Source organism: Oryctolagus cuniculus, chromosome 5 (genome assembly GCF_051225735.1).
Source record: "Oryctolagus cuniculus isolate XC-2025 breed Fujian yellow rabbit chromosome 5, ASM5122573v1, whole genome shotgun sequence".
Classification (NCBI taxonomy): domain Eukaryota; kingdom Metazoa; phylum Chordata; class Mammalia; order Lagomorpha; family Leporidae; genus Oryctolagus; species Oryctolagus cuniculus.
The window spans coordinates 52689378-52705282 of NC_142871.1; the positions used below are offsets into that span (position 1 = coordinate 52689378).

Below are 15905 nucleotides of genomic sequence, written 5' to 3' on the forward strand. Positions count from 1 at the left end.
GACCTTTCTGTCTCTCTCTCTCACTGTCAAATTCTGCCTGTCAAAAAAAAAAAAAAAGAGAAAACCTGTAAGTGTCAGAAGGAGCTTGAGATGGAGTTGTCAGGTATTAACCACGTAGGAAATTAATATAATAGAAACCAAGGAAAAGAGTGGGTTTCAAGGAAGGATAGCGAGGAGTATCAACTTTTTGAAGGATTCAAGTAGTGACTAACAAATATTAATTGGATGTAGCAATACTTGTTACCAATGAACAGAGAAGAAAATTCTAGTGTTGCTAATTAAAATGATCAAAGTACTAAATGTGGGAAGGAGGAAAGTAGATATGGTGAGGATGAATTTTATATGGGTGTTAGGCAAAGGGAGAGAAAAATAGTTGCTACAGAAGAGTGAGTGATTGAAGGATTTTTTTTTTTCTGTTTGCATTGGGTCAGTATTTTAAAACTGGGAGAGATTTAATTTTTTTTAAAGATTTATTTATTTATTTATTTGAAAATCAGAGTTACACAGAGAGAGGAGAGAGAGAGAGAGGTCTTCCATCTGATGATTCACTCCCCAGTTGGCTGCAACGGCCGGAACTGCGCCGGTCCGAAGCCAGGAGCCAGGAGCTTCTTCCAGGTCTCCCATGTGGGTGCAGGGACCCAAGCACTTGGGCCATCTTCCACTGCTATCCCAGGCCATAGCAGAGAGCTGGATGGGAAGAGGAGCAGCCGGGACTAGAACCGGTGCCCATGTGGGATGCTGGTTCTTCAGGCCAGTGCGCTAACCCGCTGAGCCATAGGGCTAGCCCCAAGATTTGATTTGTTTATCTGCTGAATACAAAAGGAGTTTCATAGAGAAGAAAGAGTAGAGGTACCAGAAAAGCAGTTATTATTAAATTTTAAGATTTTATTTATTTGAGAGGCAGAGTTACTGACAAAGAGAGAAGCAGAGAGAAAGGTCTTCCATCCGCTGGCTCACTTCCCAAATTGCAGCAAGGGCTACAGCTGAGCCGATCCGAAGCCAGGAGCTTCTTCCAGGTCTCCCACGCAGGTGCAGGGGCCCAGCACTTGGGCCATCCTCTACTGCCTTCCTAGGCAATAAGCAAAGAGCTAAATTGGAAGAAGAGCAGCAGGGACATGAACTGGTGCCCATATGGGATGCCAGCAGGCGAGGCTTAGCCCACTACAACACAACGCTAGCCCCAGAAAAGGAATTATTAATGGAGGAAGGTCTTTTATTATTTAAGAGGTACATTCCAGGAATGAAACAGTAATTAATGATTCAGTTGGAAATTTGGTTTTCAGTTCCACAAATCAAGTTAAATGGGTGTATATCTTGTAGATATTTCCCAGTAAAGATATAGACATTTACCAACTTTTATTTCTTGAGGATGCTTACCATCATTTCCTGGCAGTAACTTGCTTTGTGATACCTTGCAGTTTGAAAAGGGATGTATTAATATTAAAAAATTGACAAAAGGATGAGAAAAATCATTGATAAATTTCATCATATTAACAGGATAACTTTTCATTTTTCAAATATTATGAGTTGCTTTTGTGACATTATGTTACATGTTTATACCTGCAAATCAATAAAGACTTGTAAAAGTACATTGTATAGCCTGAGTTTATTTGGTATGTTAAGTGGTACTGATTTTCTCATTTTTTTCCCTCCAATAAGGACCAAGACTCCTTAAAGAAAAGCCAAGGTGTTGGTCCAATTAGAAAAGTTCTCCTCCTGAAGGAAGACCATGAAGGCCTTGGCATTTCAATTACAGTAAGAAGTAGTGCTTCCAGATTCCTTTTCTGTAATTAACTAGTATAGTCATGCTTCGTTGTTGTACAGTGTTGGGAAGCAAAGTATTCTGGATAGATTTTCTAGATGACTAAATAGATCATGATGGGCTCAGTACTTTTGTATAAATATTTTTGTTGTGTGTATCTTTATAAGGCACAGTTTTAAATTTTCATTATGATTCAGGGTATAGTTCTAATAACATAACGTGATGCTACTAGAAGCCTTTGGAATACATATGGCTATTTTCATTTATGGTAAATGGCTCCAGATTGTATTGTTCTTTTTCCTATGTGCTGTCTTTCTCTTGTCTCATTTCTGTCAGGTTTTATTGGCTCTTGGATTCAAATACACACACACACACACACATATATAAAGATTTATTTATTTATTTGACAGAGTTATGGGGGTGGGAGTCCGGGTGGGGAGAGGGATGTTACATTCACTGATTCACTCCCTAGATGGCTGCTACAGCCAGGGCTGAACCAGGCTGAAGCCAGAAGCCATAAACTCCATCTGGGTCTCCCACTTTGGGTAGCAGGGGCCACATCCCCCACTGCTTTTCCCAGGCTAGTAACAGGGAGCTGGATTGGAAGTGGAGCAGCAAGGACACAAACTGGCACCCATATGGGATGCTGGCATTGCAGGCAGCAGCTTTACTTGCTATGCCACAATACCGGTCTGAAATACATTCTTTTTTTTACATTTAATGCCATTATAAATAGTTGGCTTGGCTAGCATTCCTAAGAGCAGTCTATTATAAAGTACATATATTTGGAGTCATTTTGTTATAGTCTTAGTGTTTTACTGAACAAAGTGACTTACTGTAATTTTCATTTGTTAATACATAGACATTGTGTGAGTTCACCTGTCTCCCAGCATTGCTTAATATAAAAATTATAACAGAAAGTTCATCTAATCTAAACTCATTAAATGCACACTTTTTTAATGTGCTGCCCTCAAAGAGCATGAATTTTATTAGGACAAAATAAGGCATAAACACATAAGCACACAAACCACTGTGAAACAAGCTAGAAAGTGATAGGTACCTACACTGTATTTCTTCAGTTCTACATTGCGTCTTTGTTCATACCTTAGCATCTCTGAAATTGAGGTTTGTCTTAACTGTTAGTCTTTCTTACATAAAATAATTGAACTTATCATTCATAATGATTTAGAGATGATAAAATGTAATAGTGCTGTGAATTAGCTAATATATAAATATATAAATATTTTAATTTATGTTTTACAGTTAGTCAACTGGAGAGTTGTTTTTGTTTTTACCCCTGGAATGTGTTTTACAAAAACACTATAAATCTGATGCTTGTAATAATTTATCTATCAATTCCTAAGTAATAAAATTTCACCCAGCATGTTTACACACAGTATAGGTGCTTATTGAAAGAAATGTTTAGAAAAATATTTTATTTCTAGAATAGTCTGTGACTGAACTTTATGAACAATTAACTAATTTATTGCCTTTTTATTGTTGTTAGGGTGGGAAAGAACATGGAGTTCCGATCCTCATCTCAGAGATCCATCCAGGACAGCCTGCTGATAGATGTGGAGGGCTACATGTTGGGGATGCTATTTTGGCTGTCAATGGTGTTAACCTAAGGGACACAAAGCATAAAGAAGCTGTAACCATTCTTTCCCAGCAGGTGAATTCTCTTTGCATAAAAATTGCATATATGGGTTAGTTATTTCTGACTACTAAATAAATACCTTATACTCACCTATGAAGTTTCTTTAGTTGTAAAGTGTTTATAGATAGATAATTGTTTTCTTTCATTCGAGACTTTTCTAGATGACTTTTAGTCAGATTTGTTTGAAAAGGACAGTTTTGCTTACTCTTTTCCATGGCTGTGTAATGGAGCAAATTTCTTAATTGCTCTGCTTCAGTGTCCTCATGTGCAGTAGATGTTGAAAGAGAGCTGAAGGAATTAAGTATATTAATACATGTAACGTACTCAGAACAGGATTTGACACTTCAGGAGCAAGTTGAAAAATTATAACTCATTGGTTCAACCTACGTGATGCATGAATCTGCACATTACTACTTAAATAATTGCATTTAAAAAGGGGATTTGCTAATGATCAAGCAATCCATTCCATTATTGTACGGTGCTGATATTTTTAAGAAAATTGTTTAATTGAAACACAGGGTGACAAAGAAAGGCTGCTATCAGGAGCCAGGAACTCTATCCAGCTGTCTCATGTAGATGGCAATCAGTGGCCTTCCCTGGCACATTAACAGGAAGTTGGGTCAGAAGCAAGGGATCTGGGGCTGGAACCTTCACTTCAATATGGGATGCAGGCATCCTAAGTGGATGCAGGCATCCTAAGTGTAACCAGCTCCATCACAATGGCTGCCCCACCGTATGGATTTTTAGAAAGCCCTTTCTCATGTAAAGCCTGAAATCTGTGCCTCCATGATAGCTAGCCACAAATCTAATTGTGTCTTCAAGAACTTTAGAGACCTCTGCATTATCCATCTGTTTCTCACAGTGTGATTTTTAGAGCATTATGTGATGAGGGAGATCAAAGAATGCTACTTTAACCTCTTAAGGTAGTGTTTTTGCAACACAACGTGGCGGTTACCCGTTAGCACAAGAGTGGGATGGCTGGGACTGTGGGAAAGGAACTACAAAGAGGGTAATTTTAAGGAAACAGTAAGCACATATTAAAATTCTGAGATATAACCTTAAACTTCCAGGAAAGAGAAGCATCAAAGAGACTTAACTTAGTGGGTAGCAATCAGAAATGGCATGCTTTCTTTTGAGCAAAGATAGGCCATAATTTTCAGAGAGTTGCAGCCATCAGATTTGTATGTAGTAATTATAGTTTCTTTTATTTATTTATTTGAAAGTCAGTGTTACACAGAGAGAGAAGGAGAGGCAGAGAGAGAGAGATCTTGCATCCACTGGTTCACTCCCCAGATGACCACAACAGCCGAAGTTGCACCGATCTGAAGCCAGGAGCCAGGAGCTTCTTCTGGGTCTCCCACATGGGTGCAGGGGCCCAAGCTTGGGCCATCATTTTTTTTTTTTTTTTTTTTTGACAGGCAGAGTTAGACAGTGAGAGGGAAAGACAGAAAGGTCTTCCTTCTGTTGGTTCACCCCCCAAATGGCTGCTACGGCCAGCGCGTTGCGCCGATCTGAAGCCAGGAGCCAGGTGCTTCCTCCTGGTCTGCCATATGGGTGCAGGGGCCTTGGGCCATCTTCTACTGCTTTCCCAGGCGATAACAGAGAGCTGGATCGGAAGTGGAGCAGCCAAGTCTCGAACTGGCGCCCATATGGGATGCCGGCACTACAGGCAGCATTACCCACTACGCCACACCGCTGGCCCCATAGTTTCTTATTAAATGACAATTGTAGTTTCAAATTTTTAAACATAAAATATAGTTGTTATTATAGAATAACAGTATAAATTTTACACATTTATTTTAGCATAATAGAGCAATTTGGAGCCAAATTCCTATTTTTCTGTATACTTGTTCATCATATGAGAAAGTAAATTCCTTGCTCTAGGACTCACTCAGGTTTCTCATTCTTGTGAAAGAAACGATAGTAGAGTTATCCTGAGGATTGAAGGCTGTATGTTTTTGTGCAGTATACATAGTAATTACTGTTTTTGCTATATAATAACCCTGATTAACAGTGTATCTTGTATTCAGTGAAAGTTAAGATTCAAGATCTATTCAGTAAGAAATAGGAAATTGTGTAAAATTTGTATAATATCTGACCATTTAGATAGCTTTACTGAATTGCTCTTTGAGCTACAAAATGGCAAAATAAGTTTGACAAACTGATCACTTTTTCCAAATTCTGTAAATTTATTTAGTAATTGACATCCTTTTTACAATTTTAGATCTATCGGCAAAAATACCATAACCAGTAGAAAGAGCTACCACAATTAAAATTACTGACTTAGAGGATTCCTGGGGATGGTCTGGACATATAGACTCTTATAGCCCTTCTGCTTCTTTTGATTGTAGAATTCCATTGTTTGTTGTCTGGAAAGGGGTTTTATCTGAGTTTTCCCATCTCTAAGTCTCCCTCCAAAGGGTTTGAAAATCCTTTTTATTTTTTTAAATCCAATTGCAGTTACCTAACTTCCTCATTTTTCCCCCTATTTTAGAGAGGAGAGATTGAATTTGAAGTAGTTTATGTGGCTCCTGAGGTGGATTCTGATGATGAAAATGTAGAATATGAAGATGAGAGTGGACATCGTTACCGTTTGTACCTTGATGAATTAGAAGGAGGTGGCAATCCTGGTGCTAGTTCCAAAGACGCAAGTGGGGAAATCAAAGTGTTACAAGGTAAAAATCACTGGATTATTATTGATGTATTCTTTATGAGTTTTTAAAATTGGAAGGCCTTAGATGTTCTTCAGTTAAAAATGTTTGAGATTGGGGAAACCAGAGGAATGAACAGCTTTCCCTTGCTTGTGCAGTGGTCATTTTGCTAAAATTCAATTTATATACATATTCTTCTAGATTCATTTGGACTATTAACTATATGACCAGTTACTGAAGTATAAATGATCCTTGAAAAATAAAATTCAAATTTTCTAGAATCTGAAACAAAAACCATTTATTTATTTTTAGGGCATGTATATCTTAATGTAATGTTAAGTGTTAATGCAAATTGTCTGTAGTACAATGAATTGTAGGCTTCGTCTGAATAAATAGTATAGACTGTTGTATTAAGGTTGTTATTAGAATCAGAATGTGTGATCTTACAGAACTTTGTGTTCCTTTGCTGTCATACACATATTTGAAGGAAAATTCAAGCATTCTCTTTTACATAAAACATTGGTTCTGTGGATCTCTGAGGTCTCTGATATTTTTAGGGAAATTAGTGAGGTCAGAGCTTTTCATCATAGCTAATATTAAGACATCATTTGTCCTTTTTTACTTTGTGGATATTTACACTGAATTGCTAACTTACTTAATCTAAAACCCTGTTAATTTTGCCTTATTTTACTACTATCATTTTTAGAGGACGTCCCTTTATTTTTTTCTCAGTAAAGCAAAAATCATCTATTTATTTTGTTTTTCTTTTCCTTTCTTTCAGAATATAATAAGAAGCCAGTAACTGATACACATGAAAATGGAGACCTGGGAAGTTCAAGTGAAACTCCACTAGATGACAGTGCTTCAAAATTAGATGATCTGCACAGTCTGTATCACAAAAAATCTTATTAAATTGACTGTATCTACAGACAAGATTGTTAATCAGACTGTTTTGAATTTGGGGCATTGGGAAGATGGTGACAAAGACTGTTCAAGATCAAGGGAGGCTGTTTGTTGCTTAAATGAAAGGCAGGTACCTCAGGGCTTCATGTGAACAATTCTAAATGCGTAAAATTCCCTGTTTTCTGTGGTGTACCATAATTAGCTATTGCATGTAAAGAAACTTTGATTTTGTTGAAATTGTAAGCACCAAAGCATGTGTTTCCCAAAGGGATGTAACTAGGCTCTTAAGTACCAAATGAAGCACTATTGTTTTATTTGGTTCCTTTTTCCATTTAGTAGAAGGACATTGGTAATGGGAATTTTATAAGAAATAACTTTTAAATATAAGAGAGTACATGAATTCACCCTATATATTTGTGAATGTTAACTTGTGGTATTTCAAGGGACAGAGCTTGATTCAATGAATGGCAGAGATGTAAACTTGACTTAATTTTTTTTAACTGAAAGAATGATTTTATTTCTTTTATAAAAATTTATTGTGCATTCTGATATCTAAATCAGTTCTTAATAATCATACATTGTAGTGAGTTTGCCTTCCAACTTCATTCAATGCAGTACAAAATAGTTTTCTTTAATCTTTTATCAATCAATGCTGCACTAGAAATAGTTTCTGAAGTTATTGTACATTTTACTTTCGGTTTTTAAAGAAATGCAGATGAGTGTAACATATCTGTTCTCAATTATGTTGATCTGTGTGCATGATATTGGAGCACTACACTATTAATGTTTAGACTCAAATGCTTATTTTCTGGAATCCACAAAAGTCGGTTTTATACATTTTAAGTTGTTCATTGTTTTTCTTGTGATAGCCCTAGCACTTAAAGATAAATTTTTCTGGCAGAAAAGCTCAAATTTATTACTGTGTCATAAAATACATTGCATTCAAACAGCAGTTTTCTAAGTAACTGATTTGCCAATCATCTGAAAAAGTCAGGACCAAGGTGGGCAAGATGAGGTAAAGATATTTGGATGGGTGTTCATGACAGAACATATTTGACTAAAGCATTTTTCATATATAAACTCTGAAATTGCTAGTTCTCTTGTCCCAAGGGAGAGCATGGAGTGCCTCTTCTCTTCTTTGCCATTCTGCAGGCTCTTGTGCCCTACTGACAGAGTCAAAACATTGGATATAAAGAGGTGATAGTTTTGCTAATATTACTTTAAAGGGTATACATTTAAGGGACTATTACGTGGGAGAAAGTCTAGAAGACTTTTAGAGTATTATCAGTATCTACCTTTCTAGTATTCAGATGTTATGTGATAAAATACATTTCTTGTCTTTCCCAGATGCACTATTTGTTCAAAGTTAAATCTATAAATTGTATATACCTTATTTCATGATTTTGCTATTTATAAATTTAATGTTTTAGTTTTGCTCATTTATGGTTTGTTTTGAGTGGTTTTGTTCATCTGTGTATCACTATGTTAATTTGTAATAGAAGTGCACTTCATAGTGTGTATTGTTACTGGTATTAAAATACTTTGTAGCATAACATTGCCTGGAAGCAAAAGCTTATATTTAATAATTATACAAATGAATAAGCAAATTACATGTTATGTTTGCTCCTGACAGGCTAGGACTATTAAGAGATGAAAAAGTATTTTTTCCTCTTGTACTCTTCCTACACCAAGCACATACCCCTACACATGCCATGAGATCTGCACAATGGATTTTAGCTGGTGTATTCGTTTAGTCCAAAAAGAGAAAAGTTTGTTGTAGCAGATCTGAAAACTTTTTTCTATGACATGAAACCATGTTATTCTTAAAACACAGCCTGTGATGACTGTTCAGAAAACATTTTTTTTTCTTTGTGTTACGACTAAATCCTTAGAAAATGTGGAAATGGAAGCTGGCAACCCTTTGATTTTCAACAGCTACTTATATTTAGGACCTTAAATTGTCATTTCTCTGAGTTTACTGTAATTTGAAGGGCTGTATAAGATGGTTATGATATAAATTTCTCTCAAGGGCTGATAAACGGAATGGAAAGCTTTCTGAGCAGTTTAAAATCCCACAGGTTAATTTCCATTTTGTTTCTGCTTCACAGTGGTTTGCAAGTGTTCAGGAGAGTGCTGTTGCTCAGATGCTACTGTGAGCGTCAAGTCAGAGGTTAGACAGAGCTTAGTTAAAGTTCATTTTAGAATCTCTGGTCTTTGGGGCTGAACAAGGAATTTCAATGTCTAAAGTCTTTACATTTTCTCATTTATAGGGAAGAAACTCATGTAACATTGAAGTTTCTAGGAGAAAACCAAACAGATAAGGGAGGAATTAATGCAAAGCCATTACAATAAAAAAAAAAAAAAAAAAGAAAGAAAAGAAAAGGAAAAATACACATGCAAACAGAATAATTTAGACTTTTTCAATAGACTATGAGGGTTGTATGTGTTTATATATTTAAACTTCTAAATTCTCTTCTATAATGTCTTTTTTTTAAAAGATTTATTTTATTTATTTGAAAGGCAAAGTTACATAGAGGCAGAGAGAGAAAAAGTCTTCCGTCCACTGATTCACTCCCCAAATGGCTGCAATGGCTGGAGCTGGGCTGATCTGACCCAAAGCCAGGAGCCAGGAGCTTCCTCTGGGTCTCCTACAGGGTTGCAGGGGCCTAAGGACTTGGGCCATCTTCTATAGCTTTCCCAGGCCATAGCAGAAAGCTGGATCAGAAGTAGAGCAGCCCGGACTCAAACTGATGCCCATGTGGGATGCCGGCACTGCAGGCAGCAGCTTTACCTGCTATGCCACAGAGCCAACCCCTTCTATAATGTCTCTTATAAATGTAATAGAAAAGCAACACTGGGTTATGGGACTGTTATTTAAAAAATGGAAATTCCATGGGTCTAGGTACTTTTAACTGAACAGTTATCAAAAGTTAGCACAGCTGCCTGTGTTGCTGTTTTCTCCCCCCACCACAGTAGAATTGCTTTGCTTTCATGTTTGGAAACAGAAAGATACATTGATACATGTGTAAATTGCACATTATTTGATATCCTTATTATGTAATCTATTATTCCACCTATCCAGTCTTTCACTTAGGGTTGGCCTCAAATCTATAGGATTTATGCCAAATGTATTATATCTAGTTGAGTTTAATATTTTTTTATTAGCTTGTAAATAAAGTGGCATCTTCTACATTAAAATGGTACTGATCTCATTTTTTAAAACATGATGTATTTTCACATTAAATATTGTGGTTCATTGTATATTTTAAGTAGATTTATTATTTGTACCAACATGTCATGAAGTCCATGCAAAGCTGAACCTTTACTATGTTCCTGAACCTGTTATATTGTAGAACATTTTTTTTTTTTTTTTGTAGGAATTATCTCTTTGACCTAAGAACCATTTAATCTGAGTTAGTTCAGAATGTATTGGCTGAAGGGAACAGCTGGAACAACTATGGGACCAGTTTTCTGTTGAAACTTAGCAGAGAGCTTTGGCTTCATGTTGTGTTTCAGATAGTGGCAGCCAATGTTACTTATGAAGGGAACACTGATTAAAAAAAATATAGAAAATCAATTATAATAGGTACTATTTAAGAGAATATTCTTTCAGTTTTAACACCTGAGTTACATAATTAAAAAAAATTTTTTTAAGATTTATTTATTTATTTGAAAGGCAGAGTTACAGAGACAGAGAGAGAGAGGTCTTCAATCCGCTGGTTCACTTCCCAGATGGCTGCAACAGCTGGAGCTGTGCCAATCCAAAACCAGGAGCCAGGAGCTTCTTCTGGGTCTCCCACATGGGTGCAGGGGTCCAAGGACTTGGGCCATCCTCCACTGCTTCCCCAGGCCATAAGAAAAAGCTGAATCTGAAATGGAGCAGCCGGGACTCGAACTGGTGCTCATATGGGATGCCAGCACTGCAGGCGGCAGCTTTACCTGCTACTCCACAGCGCCGGCCCCAGTATATACAATTTAGAAGTTCCCAAATTATGGGTGAAACAATTTTTAGAAAATCCTTTTAAATTAATTTATTTAAGGAAATGGCTTGTTATGAACATTTAGAAATACTTCTTGGCATTGGCTTTACTGTGTGTTGATGCTCTCAATTCACCAGATCATCTGGGGAGAAAAAGTCATTTCCTCAGAACTCACCACCATGGTCTGTTTAGTTTATGAAATTTAAAAAGTCACTTGCATTTTCATTGTTAATCAGGGTCCTTGTTTAGGAGGTTGTAAATGAACCTTTTATTTAAAAAAATATTACAAATTATCATATGCTGTTGGTGCTAAATAAAGTGTCTGATAATGAATCTTTTTTCAGGTGTATTTTGAAAACCATAACCACTTGGTGGCATTGGGAGGGCATGTCTCAGATCTTCAGCAGAAGGAAGTGTAGCTGACTGAGGGCTCAGCTGCCAGGCTCAGAAATCCACCCAAGTTCTGGCTGTTTGTCCATGCAGCTGCTAGCCAATAACTGATCATGACAGGGATATTGTGACTCAACAGTGGTTGCAAAACTCCCTGATAGTCTTGCCAAACTCCTTTTATTTTTTTTTTTAAAGATTTTATTTACTTATTTGAGAGGTAGAGTTACAAACAGTGAGAGGGAGAGACAGAGAGAAGGGTCTTCCTTCTGCTGGTTCACTCCCCTGATGGCCACAACAGCCAGAGCTGCACCGATCCAAAGCCAGGAACGAGGAGCTTCTTCCTTGTCTCCCATGCGGGTGCAGGGGCCCAAGGACTTGGGCCATCTTCTACTGCTTTCCCAGGCCATAGCAGAGACCTGGATTGGAAGAGGAGCAACTGGGACTTGAACTGGCACCCATATGGGATGCTGCTGCCGTAGGCTGAGGACTAACTTGTGCCACAGCGCTGGCCCCGTGAAACTCCTTTCAAACTGCACGGATGTCTAAGTTACTTTCACAAAAGCTTCATTTTTACTCCTTTATTCTCCTAGCATCCTACCTGCATTATGCTCTGGTTGCTTCCCAGCTTCCAGCTCCTTGCCTGTTTCTCCTCACCAGCCTTGCCCTTCCTAATAAATCTGTTGTATAGAGAATGCCTCCTTTCTTGGTGTTGGCGCCTGCTTTTTGAAGGACCCAGACTTGATATGAGTGGTCCAGTAATGAGATCTGAGGCCACAGGTTAATAGGATAGGGATAGAAATTTGCTTATATTTTGGCAGGTACTTAGCACACATACATATTCAGTGGCCACTGTCAGGACTTAGTTGCTAAATGTTTTGTGATGGTCTACAGAAAATCTTTAACATAGCAAGCCTGGACCTGTTTTCCTTAGAAGGGTCTGATGTAAGATTTGCCCTTGGTTGGTGTCCAACCACTTGGATTTCAGGAGTATTCCCACCATTCCCTACCAATAAGGGTGGTTTGTTGTGCCTGAAATGTTTTTCCAAATAATGGGATTTAGGTTAACTCCCTGCTTTCCTTCTAGGAATCTGGAATTTTTGGTACAACTAGACAAAGGTTGACCACATTTCTGACCCCCTAAAATTCTGGACTCCTAAGCTCAATTAGGCAAGCTTCACTGATGGAAAATACTATACACATTATACATCAGTGCAGAAGGGATTTAAGCACATTTGTGTGACTACTGGGAGACTTCTAAAGCTTGGGCCTGATTTATTCTGGACTTTGCCATGCATCTTTTCCTGTTGCTGATTTTTGCCTTCTATTTTTCTCGATCTTATGTTTTCTTTTGGAGTTCTAGCAAATCACTCAATTTGAGGACAATCTTGAAGATACCAGACACAAATGTTAACTTGGGAAAATATCCCCTGTGGAAGGGAATTCTCTGGGAGGTTCAATAATGCAGCCATTTGGAAAAAATGTGAGGAGAACGATATGTACTAGAAGAGCAGAATTGGTTGGTTATGGCCAGACTGTATACTTGACCTATAGAAGAGCACCGAGAGCTAGAAGACCCCGAATGGACTTTCAAGGAGACCTACCTCCTGCAGAAGAAGAATTCAAACAGCTGAGCTTCTGGCTGAACATCCAACTGTAAAAGTTCCAGTTTTAGAGGCTTAAATGTTCAGCCAAGGACTGTTTTGTGAAGTTCAGGGCCCCGGCAGAAAAAACTTAGAAACAAAATATGCCACAATGACAAATGGACGGATGGATGGCTTTTTTTTCCATCTCCAAGCAAATTTTCCTCTTCTTCTTTTTTTTTTTAATTTTACTTGTTATACACATTTCATGTATTTCATATATAGATTTTTTTTTAAATTTTATTTGAAAGGCAGAGTTAGAAAGAGAGAGAAGGAGAGAGAGTGCTTCCATTCACTGGAACATGCCCCAAATAGCTGCAATGGCTGGGGCTGGGCTAGGCTGAAGCCAGGAGCCAGGAGCTTCTTATGGGTCTCCCACATGGGTGCAGGAGCCCAAGCACCCGGACCATCCTCCACTGCCCTCCCAAGCCACAGCAGAGAGCTGGACTGGAAAAGGAGCAACTGGGACTAGAACCTGGCACCCATATGGGATGCTGGCACCACAAGGCAGAGGATTAACGTAGTGAGCCATGGTGCCGGCCCCTAATATATAGATTTAGGAACAGTGATACTTCCCATTCTACCCTCCCATCCATGCTCTAACCTTTCTTGGTCTTCCCTCTCCCATTCCCACTCTTAATTTTTACAAAGATCTACTTTCAGTTTACTTAATGATTGTGAAGTCAACCCTACACTAAGTAAAAGAGTTCAACAAATAGTATGAACAGAGAAAACACTGTTCCCAACAGAAGACAAGGGCTGTAAACAATCATTGACTCTCGAAATGTCCATTTTATTTCAATACATTGTGTTTTGAATGTACTGTATTAGCACTCTATTAGTTACCTTGGATCAGGTAAAACATATAGTATCGTCTTTGGGACTGGCTTATTTCACTAAGTATAATGTTTTCTGGTTGCATCCATTTTGTTACAAAAGACAATTTCTTTTTCTTTCTTTTTCTTTTTTTTTTTTTACAGCTGAGTGGTACTCCATTGTGTATATATACCATAATTTATTTGTCCAGTCAATAGTTGATGGACATCTGGGTTGATTCCTTATCTTAGCTATTGTGGATTGTGCTGCAATGAATATGGGGGTACAGACAGCTCTTTCATATGCTGATTTCTTGTGGTTTGGGTAAATTCCCCGGAGTGGGATGGCTGGATCACATGGTAGGTCTATATTCAGATTTCTGAGGTATCTCCATACTCTATTCCATAGTAGCTGGACCAGTTTATATTCCCATCAACAATGGATTAGGATACCTTTTTTCCCACATCTTTGGCATCATTTGTTAATTTCTGTTTGAGAGCCATTCTTACTGGAGTGAAGTGAAACCTCATTGTGGTTTTGATTTGCATTTCCCTGATGGCTAGTGATCCTGAGCATTCTTTCAAGTGTCTTTTGCCCACTTGAATTTCCTCTCTTGAAAAATGCCTGTTCAAGTCCTTTGCCCATTTCTTAGCTGGGTTGTTTATTTCGTAGTTGTTGAGTTTTTTTGAGCTCTTTATAGATTCTGGATATTGATGCTTTATCAGTTGCATAGTTTGCAAATATTTTCTCCTATGCCAATGTCTTGCAGAATTTCTCCAGTGTTCTCTAGTAATTTGATGGTATTGGGTCATAGATCTAGGTCTTTGGTGCATTTTGAGTGGATTTTTGTGTAAGGTGTAAGGTAAGGATCTAGTTTCTGTATACCTCTGCGTGCAGAGTGGATGGATGCCTTTGAGAATAGACTCTGCCAACCTTACTGGACCCTTTGGTCTTAGAAAAATAGTCCACCCTTTACTCAGAAGACATGGTACCTTGTGGATGCTACAGAGACTGCTACTAAGTCCCGTAGCCCCCACCTACTCTCTGCTACCAAGCTTATAGTGTAGGTCAGATTCTAACAAAGCCTGGCTAGAGATGTGCTAGATTGGGGAAAAAAAGAAACTATATGCTCAAGATATAATAATTAGCATAATGTTGCAAAAGCATAGGGAATGCTAGAATGGAGTTTTATAAATTTTCAAAATTAATTTCATTTTATTTGAAAGGCAGAGAGAGCCCACAATAGCCAGGGCTGGCTCAGGCCAAAGCCAAGAACCAGGGACTCAATCCCAGTCTCCCACTTGGGTGGCAAGAACCCAGGTAGTTGAGCTATCATTTGCCTTCTCAGGGTGCATGTTAGCAGGAAGCTGGATCAGAAGCAGAGCCAGGACTCTAACCAGGCACTTTGATAATCAGGCATCCTAACCAGTGTCTTAGTCACTGTGCCAAATGCTTACCCTTAGAGTTGAATTTTGACTGTTTGATCAAAGATTCAGCTTTCATTAAATAATTCAGAAGGAAATGAACCCAGCAATATGTTTACAAGGAACATACCTAAAACATAAGGACACAGAAAATTTGAAAGTGAAGGAGAAAGTATATTTTCTCTGAAGAAAATGTGATATATTAGTATAAGAAAGTATAAGACAAAAATTATTAGGGATAGAGAAAGTTATATAAATTATTAACCAATTTACTACAAAGTTAGAGTAGTTTTAACCTTGTATAAACCTGTTTAGCCTCAAACAATAGAAAGCAAAAATTGATAGAACCATAAGAAAATTATGAAAATCCATCACCAGAGAGGGAAGCAAAAAAAATTAGGAAAGAAGATATGAACAGCAAAATCTCAAAGCTCAACTTACAGAGTGTTTTGTTATCAAAGACGCCTAGCTTCTACAAAGGATGATAGATGGGTGGGCTGTAATAAGGGAAATTAAACAAAAGGTAAAACACTAAATACTGGATTCTGTGCTTCGCAAAGGTAAAAATTGAAATTTACTAAAATGCCAGCAGGGGGCAACATTTTCCAAAAATAGTGCTTACTTTACTGTTATTCCCGCTGCAAGACTTTTTGAAGATCATCAAGTAACTTTCATTATGAGG

At 37.8% G+C, this 15905-nt stretch overlaps 1 protein-coding gene across 2 annotated transcripts in view; it reads left to right on the top strand.

Moving 5' to 3' along the window:
* GOPC (golgi associated PDZ and coiled-coil motif containing) overlaps nt 1–10171 on the top strand; it is a 48626-nt gene extending 38455 nt beyond the window's left edge. For both annotated transcript variants that reach the window (XM_017344849.4, XM_051854385.3), the window contains 4 exons: nt 1660–1755; nt 3270–3434; nt 5914–6094; nt 6852–10171. In XM_017344849.4, the coding sequence (XP_017200338.2) occupies nt 1660–1755; nt 3270–3434; nt 5914–6094; nt 6852–6982 (573 nt within the window). In that variant the 3' untranslated portion in view covers nt 6983–10171. The remainder of the gene's footprint in view (nt 1–1659; nt 1756–3269; nt 3435–5913; nt 6095–6851) is intronic.
* The last annotated feature ends 5734 nt before the right edge of the window (nt 10172–15905 follow it).